Genomic DNA, 23,859 nt, shown 5'->3' with positions numbered 1-23,859 from the left:
TTAGAGTCCATTTTTTCAGACTCTTCCTCTGTGACCCCCACACACTCGTCATGATACCATTCATCACAACCATCACAAGCGATCATTAGTGTGCTATTGTAGGGTTTCTGGCACTTACAGTATAAGATGTCAGACTCTTTTTGGCTGACATAAAACTGGTATTCCACCTGTGAATCCTGTGTCATCCCCTGTTTGGGCTCAAACTTTGCTTTTGCCCTCAACACCCATGGGGGAATTTTCCTATCCCGACACTGACGGAGGCGGTCATGGTGGACAGTAGAATCTCAGTTCCTGTATCGGATGATAAACAGGGTGGGTGTTCGTTTCTTAACAATTAGAAAGGGACCCTTCCATGCGGGATGCAACTCTTTGCACTTCCCTACCTTCAAGGTGATGTCCATGATATACACCAAATCTCCTTCGGTGTATGTACTTTCATTGGTTTTCAAGTCATAATCCCTCTTCATTTTTTGTAAGGCTGTTTGGAGACCTGGCCATCCCGTGTGTCTCCTGGATTGCGTTCTGTAGGGAATTCACATACTCTGGCAGGGAGTTGGATAAATGTTTAATTGGGGATCCAAACATCAGATCAGCTGGTACATTCACCTCTCTTCCTAGCATCAACTTGTTGGCTGAATATCCTGTCTGTCGGTTTACAGATGACTGTATTGCTCCTGCTAGCTGTGCTAGGTACTCATCCCATCCTGCTTGTGACTTCCCTACATGACAGCATATCATCTGGAGTAATGTCCTGTTATACCGTTCTACCTGTCCATTAGAAGAACAACGTGAAAAATTTCTTGTTCAGATTGTAATGTTTTATCATCCATCCCTTGATGCAGAAAGGTTAGTTGTTTGTCCTTTCTTTGGAGCTGCTGTAACTCGGCCAGAGAATATCCAGACATTGGAGTGGTATCCTTCTCTGCATTAATGGTGACCTTCTGAACTTGTACCTCCCTGGGCTCTGGAAATAATTCAAGATTTCCTGTTTGTGTGTCAGTCACCATTACTAGGCGCTGAACACTAACTTCACGCTTTGGACAGCTCTCCAAACATGTCTGTAGATCTTGGGTAAAGTATGTACTTGATGTACCTAGAACGTTCCCCTCTGTTGAAAATGTTGCTTGTCTGGAAGTGGAATCCAACAAGAGTTGTCTCATCTTGGCTTGAGTGATGTTTCAACTTGACAAGGGTATGGAAAAATCAACTTCTTCCTGGAAGGCTCCCCCATTTTTGTGTGCTCTCTTGCAATATTTGCAGCTGCTCCATGATAAAAGTAACACCGCTTGGTGGTAATATTGACAAAATACTGAATACATCGCTCAGAAAACCTAGGGCTATTTCCCTTTGACCGTCAAGTGTCTTTTGCAGTATGTATACTACCCTTGTCTTGGTGGTAAATGGGTTTAGAACACACTGGTTAACTCTGGCACAAACCAATTTCGTAGTGGTGATGTCTTGCAAACGGTGACTATCTTTTGACGGAGTTGGTACAAGCAAACCATATGCGGATTCGAACATGGTCGAAGTCAAACATGGGTTAAGAACACACTGGGACACATGTGGGGGATGTCTGACAAGCGGTTCATTACATTTGACGGCGTTGGTACAGGCAAACCTATTGAGGATTCGAACATGGTCGAAGTCAAACATGGGTTAAGAACACACTGGAACACATGTGGGGATGTCTGACCAGCGGTTCATTACATTTGACGGCGTTGGTACAGGCAAACCAATTGAGGATTCGAACATGGACGAGGTCGGAAACAGGTTTAGCACTTTATCTCAGCAATACGACATAAACCCGAGGCCCTGACGAACTCAGAACGCTCATCCATTTGACTTGAGCTCAACTGACAAAGAAGTTACAGTCTGGTTCAGAGTCACCAAGCCGAAAAGCTGAAGAGTCTCAGTGCTATCGTTTGATTTAATATTATTATTATTCCGCCGATTTTTGTACCAGAGCTAGCATAATAACCACTGTCTCGATTCCGTTCAAATTTTATATGTGTATCCAGATACTTATGTAACAGATACCACACAAATTCCAAGGCCGTAGGCCCAAAGACCAAGGGCAGATAACTGAAAAATAAGCAATTTCTAAGCTAGTTTTAGCCCTATTGCTTCGCAACCGCTTGTCCAATTACTTTCAAACTTTAGATGTGTCTGCTGCTTTGGGTGCTTGACATTTTCTGTTCTTTGATCTTGGTCACTGGTCACGTGGTTTGGCAGCCATATTGGATTCAAAGTTTTTACAGGGTTTTGGGGGTACCTGTCTTCAAATCCTATCTCCTCTGAATCCAATGTATGAAATGCATCCAAACTTTCTGAGTACTGTCTCCATACATATCACATCAAACTTTGTTAGCCGATTTTGGATATCTTTTTTAGTTGCTGCCATATTGGATTCAAGGTTTTCACAGGGCTTTTTGGGTACCTGTCTTCAAATACTATCTCCTCTGAATCCACTGCATGAAATGCTTTCAAACTTTCTGAGAATTGTCTCCATACATATATCATGGTACAACATTTATACTAAGTTATCTTATAATAATTAGATCTACATCAAGTGCTTTTATGAGTTATCATGGTGTAATATTTATACACCATTTCATATAATTATAGTTTAGCAAGTAATAATTATCATCAGGTAAAATGCATATATAAAATATCAGTAGTTTCAGTTATAGCTTTTTAGATGGTTGCTAGCCTAAGGTATCAAGATCCCATCTCCCAGACAAAGGATATTTATTTAAGTATATCTGTCATCACCTACCGGGGTATATTAGAATAACATTACTTCAATTAAGACTCATTAAGGATTAGCCCCCATACAAGCTCGTCTATAGGGCATTAAGGATTAGCTCCCACACAAGCTCATCTATAGTGACACCCTTATCTCTTTCAAAGCATCCAGTAAATGTCAACAAGATTAGTGCCAGTCCAACAGGATAAACAGGATTTAGTATTCCCCTCTGTCTAGCCATCCATTTAGCTTAGGACACAACCAATCGTGTATCAACCAATCACATTCCTTTCTATTGTTCAAACTTTCATTAAATACATACTGTAGCCAAGTTCTAGCGAAATGTCCTAAACACTTGCTCATCAGCAAACGTATAAATAAAATACCTACTCAGCAATCTGAATCCAAATCTATTCAACCCAATGAGGTCGAAAAAACCCAAGCGACTACTGATCACTCTACTGAGCAAACAATCGAATCTGTGAGCACTGAGCAAACAATCGAATCTGTGAGCACTGATCCGCCTGCTCACAGGCACAAAGCCACTGCTAAACGCAAGGGGAAAAAGACCCAAGCTCCCCAATCAAACCTCATGCCTTCTAATCCTCAAACTGAGGAACACAGCAAACGAATCAGTCAGGCAAAGAAAACACCAGCTCATGGTAAACAAAAGGCTCATAACACAAACAAAGTTGTAGAGTTCATTGCAACAGCATTGATCCAAATTACAAGCAGAAAAATGAGTGTCAAAGCCAAAGCCACCTGCATCCTCAAACTGGCTTCCAAAATAATGAAATACAAAGGAACAAAGAAACAGTTCCTAAATAGGGTATGCCCTAAAACTCAATAAGCGCTCATCTATAAATTATCATGGACTTGCTTTTACTACAGTGGAACGCAAATGGCCTTAAGAGCCACGGCAATGAACTGACTGCACGGGCTTAACTCGCACAGCCACGAACTAAAAGCAAAATTTAAACTAAACAAAGGACCGCATGTAGCATGCATCCAAGCTAGCAACACCTCTCCAGCCTACCAAGCCACCCAAGCCAACCAGCCACCAAGCCAACCTTACCCAGCAAAGCCTCCCAAGCCAGCACAGTTTCACTGATAGCCAGCAGAGGAGGTAATTATCAAAACACACACCCACATTCTCTCTTAAATCTACTCACACCCAAGCCCGCAAATCCACAAAAACACTAAAAATCCTCATAGGTAAACAATAGGATAATCCACAACCCCTAAATAACAATCTCAAAAACCTAAACACATCTCAACAAACCTGCTCAACCAGTACCCACCACCTACTCCCTAAAAACACACTCTCACTACCAACTCACTCCACACAAACCCACTCACCATATCCACTCACCTCACCCCACTAGCCGCAAAACATGTCCGACTCCCGCAACACTACCCAGGCAGTCATCCACCAAACAGAATCACCCACACCTTCGGAAGCCCACAACACTTCCGGGAGGACATCCATCCCACTCATACCTGACGGTTTCGGCTCCAAATCACCAGTAGCTTCACCCACCAAAACAGCCGTATCGCCGATCCCCACAACAAACACCAAAAAAAGGAAGCTGGACAGTTCCAACACACAACCACCACCAAACATGTCGCCCGCATCCATCATCACCACATTCGCCCTTTACTTTTGCGCTACAGGCCCCATAAACGTCCTTTCTAAATGTCTCACAGCCAATAAAGTAGGAATCTGGTTCAAACAGCACAAAATTCACTTCGACAAAATTAAAGAGGCTAACAAAGGTTTCCAAATAATTTTCCCAGACCAGGACTCCCTAAACGCAGCCAAAAAAATAACCCAAATCTTCCAATACACAGTAACTCATCAAACCCCAAACTGGCAGCTATTCACTAGGGGCGTAATCAGAGTAAATCCTAAAGAAAACAACGAAGACTTAGACATGTACGCACAAGACGCTAACGATAACCAAGATATGTACCCCCAACCTAAAATAACTAGCACCCGAAGAATAACTTCAAATAGAAACGGTAAAATCTCAAACACACCAATAGTCATAATCAATTTCCAAAAATCAGCTAAATATCCAGAAGCACCTAAATTTATCTCCTTCGGAGCAACCACTAAATTAGAAGTCAAACCATACATAAAACAAGTTAAACAATGCTCTAACTGTCTCCAATACAACCACACAGCCAATGAATGTAAATTCCAAAAAACTAAATGCAGGAAATGCGCCCAAACTGACTGCCCAGGGACATGCACACCCTGGTGCATACACTGTAAAAGCATACAACATTCCTCACTATCCAACCACTGCCCTCATAGACACACCCTCACACAACAGGCCAACAAACACATCAATATCGACACGGCCAAACTCCAAACAAAAAGACAAGCACAGCATACAAAACAACCTCTGCTACCCACACCACAACCAAACAACACCCCACACTTAAACTCGGCATGGGATGGCATCCTGCAAAGAGTACATCCAGCACCCAAAACACACATCCACCACACGTCCATCCCACAACCCTCCACTAGCACATTCACAACATCCACACCTGCACGCAAAACAAGCAACAATACGCCCGCCACAACCCAACCCGGCACCATACAAACCACAGCCGCTATGGCAACAACAACCGATCCCAAGCAATCACAACCCGAAAACCTAGACAGTAAGGAAACCACATCCAGACCACAAACACAAGCACGCACGCAAACCACCCCCATGGAATGTGAGGAAACTAAACTTAACAACACAGAAGAATATGAATGCACAACCGAGGAAGACATAAACGAAATAACTCTCTCAACCCCCCAAAAAACCAAAACCTTTAAACACAGGCCTCAGCAAATGTCAAACAACAAACTAAACAACTTAACCATCCTTCTCGCATACATGCTAAAGGAAATAAACCCAAACGCTAGCACTAAAGCTTTCTATACCGTAGCAAATAAGCTTAAACTGACAACCCTTACCTTCGAATTCTTCAGCATAGGCCTCGAATTAGTTAGCCCTACCTCAACCAAGTAAAAACCCCTAGCCTAAATAAAAACCTAACCTCCAAACACTAAAAGCCCAAATAATGGAAGGCCTAAACATATTTCAGTGGAATGCCAATGGACTAAATTCCCACGGCCACGAACTAAAAGCAAAATTTAAACAAGATAAGGGCCCGCACATTGCCTGTATCCAAGAAACCAAATTCTCAAAAAAATCTAAATTTACTCTACCAAACTACAACTCAGTTAGAACAGACCGAGCCAAACCTAAAACCGCTAGAGCCGCAGGAGGATTAATAATACTAATCAGAGAAGACATTAACTATGAAGAAATCAAAATAAACACACCAAACCTAGAAGCAAACGGCATCCAAATAACTCTCAAAAACCAAAAAATAAACATCATTAACGTATACCACTGGGCAGAACAAAAAATTCAAGCTGAGGACCTAAACAAATTACTGCAAATAAGCAATAAATCAACTATATTCCTAGGAGACTTTAACGCTCACCACCCCACCTGGAGCATAGATGAAAAAATAGATAATCATGGCAAACTAATCTCTGAATGGATAGAAACAAATAACCTTGTACTCCTAAACAATAACCAACCAACTAGATACGATAAGAAAAACCATAAAATGTCGGCTATCGACCTAACCATATGCACCCCAGATCTGGCCCAAAGTACTCAATGGGAAGTTCACGACGCCCCACTAGGTAGTGACCACTTCCCTATAAACATTACCATAGGCAATACAAACGTTCCTACCCAAACAGAAAACCTAGAACCAAAATTCAACTATAACCAAGCTAACTGGGACAAATATCAGGATATCTGCAACCAAGCCAACCTAACCAAACTAGAAAATAAGGACCCAGAAATCTACTGCAAAAACCTAACAGACTACATAATTAACGCAGCCAAAGCATCAATACCTTATAAAACAAATAACGTAGGCAAACCCTCGGTACCATGGTGGAACGAGGAAATAGAACAAACTAGACGCAAACGTAAAACAGCCTTCAATAGAGCCAAACGCGACCATAACCATATAACGGTAGCTCACGAACTAAACCACAAGGTCCAAAAACTAGTCAAAATAGCTAAAACCAAAGATTGGAAATTATTTTGTGAAGGAGTAAATAATCGCACAGATGCCAGAACAGTCTGGCGAAAAATCCACGCCATTAGAGGCTTAAAACGTCACAAAAAAACACCCAACATAAACAATTCAACCAACCCTACCGAAAAGGCAAATAACCTAGCAAACCACTTCTCGGCCATAAGCAGCAACAATAACTTCAGCGAAAAATTCCAACAAAAACTTAAAGCAGAAGCCAAACCTACTAAAGTACCAAATAATGATAACCTCGAAATAAACCAACCTTACTCAATGGAAGAACTCCAGTACGTACTCCAAAATAGGAAAAAGGGAACTGCCCCAGGACTAGACCTAACATCCTACCAAATAATCAAAAAACTCCCCCCCAACCTACTCCAGGCACTACTTAAACTATATAACCTAATCTATCAAAACGGACAGGTACCAACTCCCTGGAAACAGGCACTAGTCATCCCTATCCCTAAACCCGATAAACCAACTAACCAGGCAAATTCTTATAGACCAATATCCCTAACCTCAAACCTATGTAAAGTAATGGAATCTATGGCCAAAAATAGACTACAACACTACTTAACTCAAAATAACATCATAAACACAGATCAAAGCGGTTTCACTCCTGGCCGCTCAACCTTAGATAATCTCGCCCGACTAGAACAGGACATAAAGACGGGACAACTCAACAAACAATACACAACAGGCATCTTTCTGGATTTCTCCAAAGCATTCGACATGGTTTGGCACAACGGGCTAATACAAAAACTTAAAAAAATAGGACTAAAAGGACAAATAATAAACTACATTCAGGACTTTCTAAACGAACGTAAAATAACAGTGGGGATAGACCATACTCTATCGGACCAGTGTCCCCTAGAAAATGGCACTCCCCAGGGCAGTATCCTCAGCCCCACACTCTTTAATATAATGATAAACGATCTCTTCGAGGGCCTATCCCCTAAAGTAAACACATCCAAATTCGCGGATGATGGAGCCCTCTGGATCCGCACAAAAAGTATTAATATGGCCCAAAATTTACTCCAAAAATCTCTTAATAAAATACAACAATGGGCTGACAAATGGGGCTTCTCCCTTAACTCAGAAAAAACAACAGGAATAGTATTCAAACATAAAAACATGAAACCCGCCTCCCCAATTCTCCAGCTAAACAACCAAACAATCAAATTTCAAAAACAAACCAAATTCTTAGGACTTATCTTCGATCAACATCTCACCTGGGATGCTCACATCCAAAACCTAACAACTAAATGCAGTAAAGACCTAAACACCCTAAGATGCCTCACTGGCTCAAACTGGGGAGCCTCCAAAGATACCCTCCTCTCACTCTACATATCACTAATTAGATCAAAACTAGACTACGGCTGCGCCATATACAACACCCTAAACAACTCTCTATCTAAAAAACTTGACTCAATACAATATCAGGCTCTCAAACTAATTACACGCACCCAACATGGCACCTCCTACACTTCACTCCAGGCCTTAACAGGAGAAATGCCACTAAGTCTACGCAGGGAACAGCTAAGCTTAAATTTCTGGGCCGCATCCCAATCCAACCCTCTCATCCAAAACCTAATAAACCAAAATATCAGCCCCAAAAACCAAGCTCTAGCTCGTAAACACCCCTTACTTACCCCAATATCTCAAAGAATAACAAACTACCTAAATGAACACCAAATTAAAAATCTTAAACAAAACTGCAAACAATCAAATATCTTCACCCCTAAACTTAAAATACCCAAAATAGACACAACACTAGCTAGCCAAATAAATAAACAAACCGACCCAAACATAGCTAAAACCACCACACTAGCATACATACACGAAAATTGGCCAAATTGGTGTCACATTTACACGGACGGATCTTCAGATCCGACCTCCAAACACACAGGTTTCGGAGTCCATACCACACAACCAACTAAAACTACACAATCCTTCCGACTCCCAAACAACCAATCAATATTCACGGCAGAACTAATGGGCATGGCCTCAGCCCTCCATAGTCAAGAATCCAAAAACCACAATAAAATCCTAATACTTACCGACTCCCTAAGTGGACTGCAAGCCCTCAAAAACAAAAATACCAAAAACCGACCTAAATTAATAAATCTAATACTTAAAAGCTCCAACGACCTAACTAACGCAGGCAAACAAATAACTTTCTTGTGGATACCCGCCCACGTAGGAATATACGGTAATGAAAACGCCGATAAGGCAGCTAAACTATCCCTCAAAATCCCAGAAATAAGCTTAAACTTACCCATCTCAAAATCAGAAATTAAAAGTGTAAATAAGCAAAAAATCACCAAAAAATGGCATAACCTATATCTAAACTGAAATAGCCAAATCAAAAAAGTACTCAGCAAACCACTAACCAAACCAAAAATTCACCATCCATCAAAAAAAATCGACAGAGTAATCACTAAACTCCAAACAGGACACACCAACCTAAATAACCACCTAAAAAAAATAAAAAAACATACTACAGGTAACTGCCCACACTGCAAACAACTAGAAACCCCAGAACACGCACTCATCTACTGCACACACTACCTAACACATCGAACCGCATTACAAACCACCCTCAATCTAAACCAGGCTCTCACTCTAGAAGCAATACTAAACCCACAAAATAAACTAGAAAACTTCAAGGCCTTAGGCGTATTCTTAATCAAAACGGAACTAATAAAACGCATCTAAAAACACTATAATCCACCAAATCAAAATTACATAAACACACAAAAATCCACCATACCCAGCTCCCTTAGTTCTCCTCCCTTACCCCATCGGCATCTATTCCAAATCTCAAAATTCCCAAATTCTATATAAGCAACCCCTAAAGCCCCCTCTTGGGTTGCACACACCACTTTCGCCCCTTTCGGAAACACATTAAATGGCCTGGCCGGGCCCGTGTGCGAAATACGCATCAGTCGGAAAGCGCACGTTAAATCTACAAAGTAAGTAAGTAAGTTTTACTACAGTGGAACGCAAATGGCCTTAAGAGCCACGGCAATGAACTGACTGCACTCGTCAAAAAAAAGGTGATCAAGCCTCATGTCATTCTAATACAGGAGACTAAACTCAGTGAAAAAGCCAAATTCACACTACCTGGGTACACCCAATATAGAAAAGACAGAAAAAGACTTATGCCTGGCAACAAGGGAGGAGGACTAATCACCCTTGTCCACGACAGCTGTACCTCCAAGAATATTGAAGCAAACGTAGGAAACCTTGAAACCCAAGTAATCTCCCTAAAACTGGCAAATGGCAACGAATTACGCATAGCTAACATATATCACAGGGTTACCCATGAAACGAACATGGAAGAGCTAACAAGACTAGCTCAAATAGTAGGCAAAAATGGGATAATCCTTGGTGACTTTAATGCCCACAGCCACAGGAATGATTCATGCAAATACGGCATAATGGCAGAGAAATGGGTTGAGGACGACAATCTCATAACTCTGAACAACGGCAGTCACACACGGTATGACCAAGTCCACAACACATGGAGTTCAATTGATCTTACAATTGCCACCAAACACCTCGCCTCACATTGCCAATGGCAAGTCCATGACGACACTTGGGGAAGCGATCACCTTCCTATACTCACCTACATAGGTAGCCCACCACAATTAGCCCACATGGGACTATGCAAAGGCTGACTGGCCTAAATTCAGGAAGGAATGTATATCATTCAAGTCCTCAGAAATTGCCTCGGATGATCCTGATCTTTTTTGCCAAAATCTCACCTCAGCAATTATTGCCGCAGCTGAAAAATCAATTCCAAAAAAAGACCACAAAACTGGCAAAACGCCGGTACCATGGTGGAACAGGGAAATAGCAAAAGCTAGGAGAGTGAGAAAGAAAGCCCTAAATAGGTCAAAAAGGGATAAATCAGCCTTTGCCCAAGTCCGAGCAGCCAGGACGAAAGTAAGACAACTCATAGACGATTCTAAAAAAGAGTCATGGCAGACCTTCTGCAAATCCCTTAATGAGAAAACAAATGCTAAAACAGTCTGGAGCAAAATACACGCAATCAGGGGTAAGCGGAAACCCACAAAAATTCCCAAGTTAGCCAACGCCCATACAGTCAAAGAAAAGGCCAACATTCTAGCTGAGCACTTCTCATCTGTCAGCAGCAACACAAATTGCAGCGAAGAATTCAAACAGGAAAAAATGCTTATGCCTAAGATCTCAAAACGGCCGCAAAGCAAGCATCTGGTATACAATATACCATTTACTGTGACAGAGTTTGATGATGCGATACAACATAGAAAAGGCACAGCACCTGGTCTTGACACAACCAGCTACGAGATATTGAAAAACCTACCTGATCAAACCAAAGGCTTACTCACTGAGTTGTATAACACGAAATGGTCCAAAGGAGAAGTCCCAAAAGCATGGAAACATGCTGCGGTTATCCCGCTGCTAAAGCAAGGGAAAGAAGAAACACTACCAAACTCTTATCGACCGATCTCACTCACCTCAAACATGTGCAAAGCCATGGAAGCCATGGTTACAAAAAGGCTCATGCATCATCTTGAAACTGGCAATCACATAAAACCTGACCAAAGTGGCTTCAGGAAGGGACACTCGTGTCTAGATCATATTCTAAGACTGGAAAATGAAATAAAAAAAGCCCAATTAAACAGACAATACCTAGCCGCAGTATTTCTGGACTTCAGCAAAGCCTTCGATATGGTATGGCATGACGGACTCCTCTCAAAACTATCACAAAATGGAGTTGAAGGGAACATGGCAAACTTCATAGACAGCTTCCTGCAAGACAGGTCGCTATCAGTTAAAATAGGGAACAATCGATCGGATCCTATGGCACTGGACAATGGCACGCCACAAGGCAGCATCATAAGCCCAACCCTGTTTAATATCATGATCAATGATCTTTTTGACCATGTCAACTCTCCTACCCAAACTTCTAAGTTCGCTGATGACGGAGCAATATGGGTAAAGCACAGAGATATCTCACAAATCAGAAAAAAACTCCAGTCAGCCCTGGACGGAGTAGATCAATGGTGCAATAAATGGGGATTCACCCTTTCAAGTGAAAAAACGGTTGGAGTTCTATTCAAACGCCGGGGGAAGGATGCTATGATACCCCGTGTCTCCATAAAAGGCAAACCTATCAAATTCGAAAAATCTGCAATATTTCTTGGAGTTATCCTTGATCAACACCTCACTTGGCGCAAGCATATAGAATATGTGGAAAACAGATGTCAAAAAGACCTGAACGTATTACGGGCAATTTCAGGCACATCTTGGGGCACATCGAGGGACACTCAGCTGGACCTCTACAAAGCTCTTATCAGATCAAAAATTGACTATGGTTGTGAGGCTTTTCACTCAGCATCAAATACTGTCTTGAGGCGCCTAGACAGAATACAATACAAAGCCCTAATGCTGGCCACAGGCGCAGCGACAGGCACCTCACTAGAAGCACTACAAGTAGAAACGGGAGAACTCCCATTGAAACTAAGAAGAGAGCAGGCAATATTATCGTTCTGGGGACGAACATCAAACCCTTTGGTTAAAAAGATATGGCAAGACAAAAACGCTCAAGATGAAGCCCTAGCTCGAAAAAATCCCTCACTAAAGCCATCTGGGATATTAGTACGTGAACTCATTCGAAGTCACAATTGCGATGACATTCAGCCTCCAGAAAGTCACTACAAAGGGTTACACCCTCCCTGGACTTTACAAACTCCCAAAGTTGACACTGCTTTAACATCAGAAGTCACTAAAAGAGAAAACCCAACCCTACTACGATCAGTAGCTATCACTAAAATTCAAACTACCTGGGACAGCTGGGCCCATATATACACTGATGGATCCAAGAATCCTATCAACAACAGTGCTGGTTACGGGATCCATATCCACAGCTCCAAACCCCAAGCACATTCAGTTCGCTTGCCTGATGGTCAGTCAGTATTCACGGCTGAATTGGAGGCAATTCATCATGCACTCAAACTCATACCGGAACTCCCGGAAGCAAAGGCAGTCGTCCTATCAGACTCGCTAAGTGCACTTCAGGCCATCAGTGGGAGAAACTCAAACTCCAGGCCAAACACAGTCAACAATATTCTATACGAATATACAAAACTATCGGACCAAGGGCAACAGGTGGAGCTGTGTTGGATCCCCTCTCACATAGATATTCATGGAAATGAAAAAGCAGACTCACTGGCGAAGCTAGCTCTAGACAAAGCGGATATACAGCCTATTCCCTTTAGTAAACTAGAGATAAAAAGCAAAATCAAAGCCTCCATAGCAAAAAGATGGCAAGCCCAATGGGACGCAAGTAAGATCGGCAGATGGCTATACAAAATTCAACCCAAGGTCCAACAAAAGCCAAACTCATACTCAAATGAAAGGAAAATTGAAACTGCTATCTCACGCCTCAGACTTGGTCACAAAAAGCACTTTGACAAGGTTTGTTCATCTTGCAATCAGGCTGAAACCATTGACCACCTGTTACTAGAATGTCAAGACCATGCCCCAGCCCGGGCTAGGTTAAAACAAGAATTGCAGTTAGATCCGCTATCTGTCATAGATCTCCTAAAGCCAAGAGATGCAATAGCGAAGGCCAAACTAACTCTATTTCTGAGAGATGGACAGCTGCTCGAACGTATATAAACAGAGCAGCCAAGGATAAAAATGAAATCATATCAATATAAGAAAATAGAAATCATATCAATGCAAAAACAGAAATTATGTGAACACCGAAATCACAATAGATATGTGAACCCTTTTCACACACAGGAGTCCCAAAGAGGGACAGGTCAGCCGAAATTGCCTAGGCAGAAAGCGACCTCTTAAACACCTAATGCAACAACAACAACAGTTCTAGCAGAGAAGGGGGTTTGACTCTATTACCAAGCAGACCTCTCTCCCACAGCCCAGAGTGTGTACCGACTCTCTGTGGCACCCTCAGTTATTTCTAAGTATATTGTAAATTGTTAATTGTTCTTGTAAATAAAATTGTGATTAGTCTCCTGTGACTCTGGCTCTTTGCTGACTAATTCCCCAAGAAAACCAGCACGTCATTTGGAAGGTATTGTTCACCTAGAACAGTTCCATGATACATAACATACCAAACTCTGTTAGCCGTTTTTGGATATGTGTCTTAGTGACAGCTCTGTTTGATTTTGATTTTGATGATTTCTTTCACCAAATTTTTCCTTTATATAAAGATCACATCTTGTAAGGTTCTCCAAAGAAACTATTGAAAGTTTACATGAAGTTAGTGTGCCATATGTACCTCATCTTTTGTTCTTGGTTGCATGCTAAAAGTAACACCGCCTGGTGGTAATATTGACAAAATACTGAAAACATCGCTCAGAAAACTCAGGATTATTTCCCTTTGACCGCCAAGTGTCTTTTGCAGTATGTATACTACCCTTGAAGATGAGGGTTAGAATTGGTCTTCAGCAACCCATGCTTGTCTCAAGAGTTGATTATCGGGATTCAAACATTGTCTGGGTGGTAAATGGGTTTAGAACACACTGGATAACTCTGGCACACACCAATTTCGTAGTGGTGATGTCCTGCAAACGGTGACTATCTTTTGACGGAGTTGGTACAAGCAAACCCTTTCAGGATTCGAACATGAGGATTTGAGGTCGGAAATGGGTTAAGAACACACTGGCACATATGCCGGGATATCTCAAAAGCGGTTCATTACATTTAACGGCGTTGGTACAGGCAAACCATTTGAGGATTTGAACATGGTCGAAGTCAAACATGGGTTAAAACCCTTTCGCCCCGACTGCCCGATTTATCGGGCAGCATAAACCGTGTCCCAGTACCCGGCTGCCCGAAAAATCGGGCGACAACTGTCCAAGCCCCACACACGGTTGCCCGATAAATCGGGCAGCGCGAGCGTGTTTACAAAATCGCTCTTTCTACTTCCTTTCTCGTGTGTAATCTCGTTCTAAATATGGAAACGAGATCTACACGTGATTGACACGTCATTCCATGGAATTTCCCCGTCTTTTTGGCGCGAAAATCGCGTATGTCACCTGTTTTCGCGACAGGTATTTTTCTCGCTTGAATCGTAAATCAAGCGTAATGGCGGCCAACTACGATTCGGATAGCGATCAGATGATTAACAACGACTCTATCGGGAATAATAATGTGTTTGAATTGAATAATTCAAGCGAAGGGGAGAGGGAATTTCGCGAATATTTTGGTGAAGATTTTGACAGTTTCGACGAGGTGTCCCCCCCCCGCCAACTTTCAAGAATGGGAGTGGCAGAGGGACCACAACGGTGGAGACAAGAGGGATTTTGAAGAGGCGACCGGACTCAAGAATATATATATTGACACTGTGAGTGAAGAGTCATGCTATTGATTTTTTCCAACTGTTTTACAATGATTCTGTGTTTGAACAGATTATCAGTGCGACTTTGGTCATTAGTCACGTGGTTTGGCAGCCATATTGGATTCAAGGTTTTCACATTGTCTTTTGGGTACCTGTCTTTAAATGCATACTCCTCTGAATCCATTGCATGAAATGTTTTCACACTTTCTGAGAATGGTCTCCATACGTAGCACATCAAACTCTGTTAGCCGATTTTGGATATCTTTTAAATCGACAGACCTATTGGATTTTGATTTTGATCATTTTTTTCACCGAAACTTTACTTTAAAGATCATATCTTGTAAGGTTCCCCACAGAAACTATTGAAAGTTTTCATGAAGTTAGTGTGCCATATGCATCTTATTGTTTTGTTCTTGGTTGCATGCTAAACGTAACACCTTTGGTGGTAATATTTGATTAATATTTTGGACACCCCTGGAACACGCCAATTTCGTTGTGGCGATTTACCGTGACTATTTTGTTACGGAATTGGTACAAGCAAACCCTTAATGGATTCGAACATGTCCGATGTCGTAAAAATGGGGTAAGAACAGACTTTGACACCCCGGCACACGACAATTTCGTAGCAGCGATACCCTACAAGTGGTGCCTACATTTGAGGTATTTGGTACAAGGAAACCCTTTGAGGATTCGAACATGGACGTTTGTGCACAGTATATCTTGAAGCCCGCCATTGCTGCTTTGCAGCTATATTGATCAACTATAATCGCCGCGCCTATCGTAGTTGGCATGGAAAAAGCTGCCGGAGTCTCAGGACTGGCAGGAATAGCGATAAAATTTATTTCTCGTAAGTTGCAAAAGAAAGCATTAAAACATGATAAAATTCGGACTCGCCGAAGCAAAGTTGAACAGCATTGAGGACCATATTTTTTAACAGCAATGGCTGACTGTAAGATATCCAAGGAGGAGTTTCGTTTAGTGTTGTCAGAACTAACCAAATACACACAATGAAGCAGGAGATTCGATCAAATTCTCGTAAGACCAGAGGTATTAGCGAAGACGAGAAAAAAAGTTCATAGAACAGGGGAGACAACAAGCACATCAATTATTCCGTGCCAAAACCAAAGAACTGGTTAGAGATTAAAAATAGACTGCTTGATCACATTGGATCACACTACAAAAATTTAGACGAATGCTTACATAAGTGTTTAATAATAGAGAATTACAAACCAACAAAGGAAGAACTCGAAAAAGCTATCGAAGCATTTATGCAAAATGATCAAATGGCGAGAATTACCACAATGTATATATTATATCAGTGATGTCAAACCAACCAAATACGGTCATCAATTGTTTCTTTCCAATTTCGAAAAAGAGTATATAGTCTGGTCTCCAAGTAAATATGGTCTCCTAGTAAAATGAAAGAACTTAGTAAAAATGTTGAATATCACTTTGTTCAAAATAATGGTATGCGTATGAGTAAAAATAATAGAGAATATTTTTACTACAATTTAGTTTAATCTCATGACGATCGTTGAATTGCATCATCATTTTTGCATAAAAAATTTCATCTGTAGTAGCAGTATAGGTATATAAATCTGGCTCCAGTGGGTTTGCGGCAGAACCCTCCTTACCTATACTACTACCTGGGAGATAAGTGGAACATATCTGTCAGGACTCACCCGAGGCCTGTCAGACAGATCCAGGGTCCCAGGCTCTTTAGAAGGCAACCCACATACAGTAACCTGTCCCTTTGTTTTATAAGCTATAGCTAGCTTGGAATCCAATTGATCAAACTTTTGTTCAGTAAACTTGGCTTGCGTAATGATTGCTTGCTCTACTCTCTCATCTAACTGGGGTATGTCCTGTGTAATTTCCGATTTGAAATTTGTAAACATAGATGATAACAAATGATGAAATTCATTCAAATTAGGCTGTTTTTCTTCCATAATTTTCTTAGATTTCATCTTTGCTGAATTGGTCAAGACTGATGAATCAGAAGAGGTCAGACTAATAGATCGTTTCCTCGTGTCTATTTTAGGTTTATTCCAGTGTGTAGTTAATTCTGTGAATTCCGCATGAAGTTTAAGGAATTACACATGCGCAGAGGGCAGGGTTTTCCAGCGTTAAGGGAGATAACTCAAACAAAGAAACAACATGTACCACTAAAGAAATGATATTTTTTTAATTAGATTTCTTCAGGTGTATACACAAAAACAGAGTCCAAATATTTCTGCTTGTCATAACTCCTTTACGCACACAAGATCTTTCACCACACAACGGCTCTTCAGGTGTAATGAAAACTTCAGCATAGTCATAGGCGACCCACAACAGTAGTATTTGTGATGTCATAATGCTTTTGACGTAACAGTTTGTGACGATAGAAGGAGAGGTAGAACGTAGTCAAAGGTGACAGGAAACATTGTGTTTCTGACATCATAATGTCTCTGACGTAACAGTTATTGACAATAGAAGGAGACGAAAAACGTCATAGGTGACAGCCAACATTACGTTTCTGGCATTATAATGCCCTTGACATCATAGTTAGTGACAATAGTGTGAGGCATAAAAACAATGTGAGTGCACAAATATGAAGTGAACTACATGGGAAAGTTTTAAAAATTATACTTTTGAATTAAGTTTAGGTTTCAAAAGCTTAATGAGTGAGTGAGTATGGTTTTACACCGCTTTTAGCAATATTCCAGCAATATCACGGCGGGGGACACCAGAAATGGGCTTTACACATTGTAGCCATGTCGGGAATCGAACCCGGGTCTTCGGTGTGACGAGCGAACGCTTTAACCACCAGGCTACCCGACCGCCCCTAAAAAGCTTAATGAAGATCTGTTATTTTTCCACTTGTAAATATTTATTATTGTGAAACAATATATAAAACAGAAACAAAGTAAAATGGCCACTCCTGCATTCATCAACGTTCAACATACATTTGGATCTCGAATTGTCTGTCTGTGTATAGTGATGCAGTCTTGTAGTTGCATACCAGTTTCCCCAATATAATTTGTACCACATTGAAAAAAAGAGCATATATTATGTTGTTATTTTCAATACTATAACATTTACTCCACTTCATATGAGGCACATTTACCTATTTCCACAACTATATTCATTTCATTTTCTAAGAATCATGGAAAGTGTTGGAAATGTAAAATAATTGATCAATGTTTAAAAATGTTCTTTTTGTTTATAATGACTAATACAGAGAGTGAGAAAACAGCACACAGAACAGAAAAATGGTGAGTGGAACCGTTGAGAACTAGGTCAAAATCTAAATTAACTATCATTATTTAGGCAAATCTGCTGATCTACCATGATCAGGAATCTACCAATACAGTTGATGGATACTGCACATGTACCAATGGTATCCCCTCACAGCTCCTTAATGTACCCATATTGTTGCTACAACAGGTAGTCACCAATGAACTGCGATGTAGCCTATGAGATGAGAAGGAAACTGGGGGCATCAGGGAAGGTAACTCGGTGTCCTGGTGGAGAGTGTGCAAACATAGACAGTCACGAGTTGGGTTCTGTGTTATAGCATCGAAGTGAAAGAAGAAAATTGCAGTATATTGTCATGTTTTCAACAAATGTAATCTACATTCAGTTAGCACTGACGTTGCATTCATGAGAGCTTATCCACTCACCACAACGACATCTCCTCGTGGGCATCTCAGCCAACTGAAACCATCGGTCATCCTGAAAGTCATAGCACTCAACACTGCGAATTGCCTTAGGAGCCTGGCCCCCAATCACAAGTAACACCTGAAAGGAAAGACAATGTACACTGTAAAATCAACTTTATTTCCCTTTGTCACAGATACAATATCATTTCATCATTAAATTTAGCTTTTTTGTGATTAATGACACCAATTTCAAACAAATTGTGAACAAACTGTGATGCTAATTGTCATCCCACATAGAAGATATTGGAAGGTTATCTTGCCAACCTGAACAAACTTCCTTTCAATGTCAGTTATACATGGCGAGTTTCAGCTTATTCGAAACTGCCATTTAAACGTTGAAACAGATGTGCATATATATGTATCATGACTTAATTATTGTAATGATCTCCCACAAACACTGATAATATACCTTTGGCAATCCAATAGGATTCCTTGGCTGTGTTCGTGGAGTTTTGAACATGATCTTTTGGTCACTTTTCAGCAGATGATATTTCATAGCCTCGATGAGGAAGTCCTTGCATCTACTGTTGGTCTTGACCAGTGGCTCCTCCTCCACCCTTTGCACTAAATATTCCTGGGTCATGAGAGGCAGACGCACATGCTCAAGCAACTGCTCAACCAGACCCTGCCTTGACCCTAAGTCATGCTGTACCCACGACATAACAGCCTCAAACACCTGAAACAAGACATTGACACAAATGTAGGGCTAAAATGGTTAACAAATTAACACTTGAATATTAAGAGTTATCTTCCTTGTTCAGTTCAATTATCTCCCTTTCAAGTGGGCAACAACCGTTTCAACTCTATTGCAATTATTCGAACTGTTATTCGAACTTTGCTTGTCTTTACAAAAAGTAGATTCTAATGGCTGACTTGAATATATTTCAATTTTTTTATTAACAAACATTCTCCTCATATCAAGCGCATGCGACAATATTTTAGACACAAAATAAAATATATTTGGTGGTTTAAAACACATAATTCCTAATATCTGACATTTCAAACAAAACAAAGGTGTCTAAAAAATGATAATTTCTAATATTATCAGTTTCACTTGATAGAATGACTAAATACTTTTGCTAAATCGAAAAGGAGACTATCATAAGAATAATTCATCTAACTCATCACAACTTGCGAGCAATGCCACTCTCCAGGTGGAAATATGAATATTTAATATGAAGAGCTGTTCTCATGTGTGTCGAAGATATGGTGTTTCTATAAAATACACTATTGTTTACTTTTTAACAGACTGCAAGAAGATTCTATTCAGCCTCAATCACTACTATTAATGACAGTTGACACTTTTCTCTGTCCATTATGTTTCCTGAACTGTTGCTTTGTATAATATATGCAAAATAATTACTCAAAGTTTGCTTAGAATCTCCACTATATATATACAGATACCTCCTTTATGCAATAGAAAAGGTTTAAGGTGTACAGGAAAAGGTGGGAACGAAAATCTTGTTTTTCACCCCTGGCCAACTGACTAATGATGGTTTTCTGTTGTGAGTCATTTACAGGCTTACTATGTTTACTTTTGTCTGGGGGTTGACGTCTGGATGGAGTTTTAGATTTCTTGCAAACAGCATGGATATCCTCTTGAGCACTTGACATTGCTTTTACTTGAGCCATGGTTGATTCAGTTGCTCTGCATATATCTATACATCTCTTCAAAGTCAGCTTAGGTTCTTACAATAGTTTTCTATGTGTTGCATTATCTCTCAGACCACACACAATTCGGTCTCTGATGAGTTCATCATGTAACGTTTTGAAATCACAAGATGCAGCCAATGTTCTGAGAGTGTTTGTGTAGGTATCTACAGATTCACCTTCCATTTGTGATCTTTGGTTGAAGATGTATCTTTCACATATGACGTGCCTTTCCATAAGAGTTAACACTGTATCCATGTTCTCTTTGTCCTCCTCAGACTCATAAGGTAAGCCATTATAGATATCAAGAGTTTCTGGACCTATGTAGGTTATGAATAAAGCAAGTCGGTATTTATGGTCATTTGCATCAATTCTGGCCATAACTTCAAAAGAGTCCCAGATTTGTCACCATCTTTTCCAGTTTTGTGCAAGATTTCCCTTTAATTCAAGTCTTGGAGGTGGGGGAATATTGCCTTGAAATGTAGCTTGAGTAACAGGCTGTGCTTGCTCTTCAGCCATAGTGATGATAAAAGTTGCCAGAAATTTTTTATTTTCTTCAAAATTACTTTTTTGCTGTTTAAAAGTTCAAATTGCCATAAACAATGAAACTTCAAATAATATCCCTTTCAGGCTTCCATAGAAAATTTTAACCATCAGCACTTCAGTAGATTTCTTGCGAAATTGAGTTATGGCACCACATAGACTTCCATACTTTTTTAATTTTGTGATATCGAGTTCATAGAGAGAGTTTTCAAGTGCAAATTATATCACAATCAAGTTGTTGCGTATAATAAACATCAATCGTCAGAATGAAAATTAGTTTCAGCTTTTGTTCACTTTGTAGAAAGTTATTTTAGAGTTATGCAATGCAGCAAGTCGAGCAACGCACGTGGGTTTTAACACGATCAAGTTTGCCGGTCAAATAAAGTTAGTTCACTCAAACTCACTTGAGTTGGGAGTAATAAAGTTCATTTAGTGACGAGAGTGAGTTGTCACCACTTCTGACACCATGTTTCGTAATGCGTTTTGTTGTATTCGAGATGATTCATAACTTAGAGATCACAGGAGGCATCTGCTTGAAGTTGGTTTACTCCGGAAGTCCGTACATGAAGTGACGTGATGTACATCACGACCCCAAATATGTCAATGGGACAAGATGAATATTACATATCGTAACACAATGAACAAAAGTCCGCTGTGACCAAGTTGCTGGAAGGGCAGGGCTTCATAAGAGGGTGATCATTCTAAATGTTTTTGATTCTGGTGACCGGGCTGGTCACTCCATGTGGACAATGGTCTCATGCTGTAAGTAGGCATCAATGACCCTGGCACAATGAGGTGATGCATAATTGTCCATGAGGATGAAGCCCTGTCCTGGCCTGTCCAGTTGTCTTAATACGTCTGGTTTCGATTCCACGCCAAGCTGTCCACACTTTGGCTTTCACCAAAGACATCTGCAATGTGAGGTGTTGACCCAGTTTCAAACATGCCTATGCATCTGCCTAATTCTTCCATTGTCAATCGATATCTTTGATGCTGAGGGGGCAGTTGTGGCAATCCTCAGGAGCAAATGTCATTGTGCTCTCTGATAATGTGTCATGATACGTCCAAACACAGTTTACCAAGCACCTTGTGCACATCATGCCCATGACTAAATGCCTCTGTCTGTTCATCATGAAATTAAGCTCCTTTAGGGGTTACCCAATCATTGTGTACTGGGATATTATAATCTTTATTTGTTGGATAATTATCTCATATCCTTAGCAAACTTTGAGTAGTATATTTAAGAATCGTTGAGGTATATATGTATTTGGTAGATAACAAAGATATGTTAATTTCAAAGGACAAATACAAGGGTAAATAGTGCAAAACAATGTGGATATTTTCCAGGGGAGCATGCCCCAATATCCCCATAAGTAGCTCAGATGTGACTTGCGTGCACAGACTGGAGTACTATTTCAGTAGTGACTATGATACCCATTTCAGCCCTACATCACACGACATCCTCAAACGCCTGAACAACATCTCCTTGATGCCAATGATATTCAAGGGACAAGACAGCTGGTCACTTTGTTGATACACACTAGTGTGGGGAATATTGTTTAATATGCCACAGTCAGCAATATCCTATCCATATAAAGTTCTGCTGTCATAAATAACCAAGTCAATGGCTGATTGCATGATCCGCTCCATTGGAGTACACACAATAAGCCATGTCTGAGATTGTGTTGAGACCAGTCCACTTTTGAGTGGACATTTATGTAAAATATGTGGATTTATTCTAACCAGGAACTTTTATGGGAGGATATGAATTTTCAAATTACATTGTGAATACTTTATTACAAACATATTTCATGCATGCTGAATATAATGCTTGTCCCATTACCTGTTCTTCTGATGTGACAGTAAGTCTATCACTGGAGATGAGTCGGGCTACCTGGTTCTCCGACAGAGACAGAAACTCATCATAGTGCACCACCTCGCTACAAAAAAATCAGACTTTTACATATATTCTACCACGCACAAAATAAATGCATTTTTCGTGGAAATATGCAAAATATGAGCTTCAGAAAATATTAAATAATCAGAGTATTATGTCTCTTTTATACACTTATCTGGCATAACATATTGCACCTTGCTCTTACTAACTAAGTCCTCCTAACTGTAGTGTCTACAGTACTCTTTTGCCAAACATGACCTCCATGACAGCCCCTACATGTCTTTGCATACTTCCCTCATGACTGATGGCACTGCGGGGAGGAAGATGTCCGTCACAGGAGGGCCCTCGGGTAATGCAGGATAAGTATAAAAAATAATACTCTGATCATGTGATATTTTTAACTTATCCTGCATTACATATTGCACTTAATCTGACGGTAGGTGGTGGTGATAGCTGTAACGTGTCATGGCATCTCGTAGAGTGGTCCTGTAGGTTAGGCTTGCCTGAGGTGGTTAGTCTCTGCTGCTACCCTTCTGCAGCGAACATCTGCAACAGCAGCACAAGTGAACAGCCAGACATAACTTTTGGTTCTCTCAAGGAGACCTTGGTTAATCAATGGATAAACGAGGCCCAGAATTGTGCTGTAATGGTGACCCAGTAAACGTGAAACAGGAAATGAAACCAAGAGTTTAGATAAACTGGGAATGCTTACTACAACACCTCCCCTCCTTAAACCTGGAAATGGTCTGACAATGGAGGCATGGGGGTAGGCTGCATTGCAGTGCCACCAAAGGCCCAAAACTATGTACGCTATCCATGTCTTCCATGGACACAT

The 23,859-nt window shown here is 40.7% G+C and overlaps 1 protein-coding gene across 8 annotated transcripts in view; it reads right to left on the bottom strand.

Annotated features, from left to right (window-relative positions):
- LOC139468153 (kelch-like protein 3) overlaps positions 1–23,859 on the bottom strand; it is a 198,865-nt gene that overhangs the window by 72,689 nt on the left and 102,317 nt on the right. For all 8 annotated transcript variants that reach the window (XR_011653671.1, XR_011653672.1, XM_071249931.1 and 5 more), the window contains 3 exons: positions 22,971–23,067; positions 19,344–19,610; positions 18,896–19,013 (listed from right to left, as the gene is read on the bottom strand). Coding sequence is in view for 6 of the 8 variants with exons in the window: in XM_071249931.1 (XP_071106032.1) it covers positions 18,896–19,013; positions 19,344–19,610; positions 22,971–23,067 (482 nt within the window). In the remaining 2 variants the exon portion in view is untranslated. The remainder of the gene's footprint in view (positions 1–18,895; positions 19,014–19,343; positions 19,611–22,970; positions 23,068–23,859) is intronic.

The sequence above is a fragment of the Haliotis cracherodii genome, unplaced genomic scaffold (genome assembly GCF_022045235.1).
Source record: "Haliotis cracherodii isolate W230 unplaced genomic scaffold, xgHalCrac1.p SCAF_2, whole genome shotgun sequence".
Taxonomy (NCBI): Eukaryota; Metazoa; Mollusca; class Gastropoda; order Lepetellida; family Haliotidae; genus Haliotis; species Haliotis cracherodii.
This window is presented reverse-complemented; position numbering and strand designations above follow the sequence as displayed.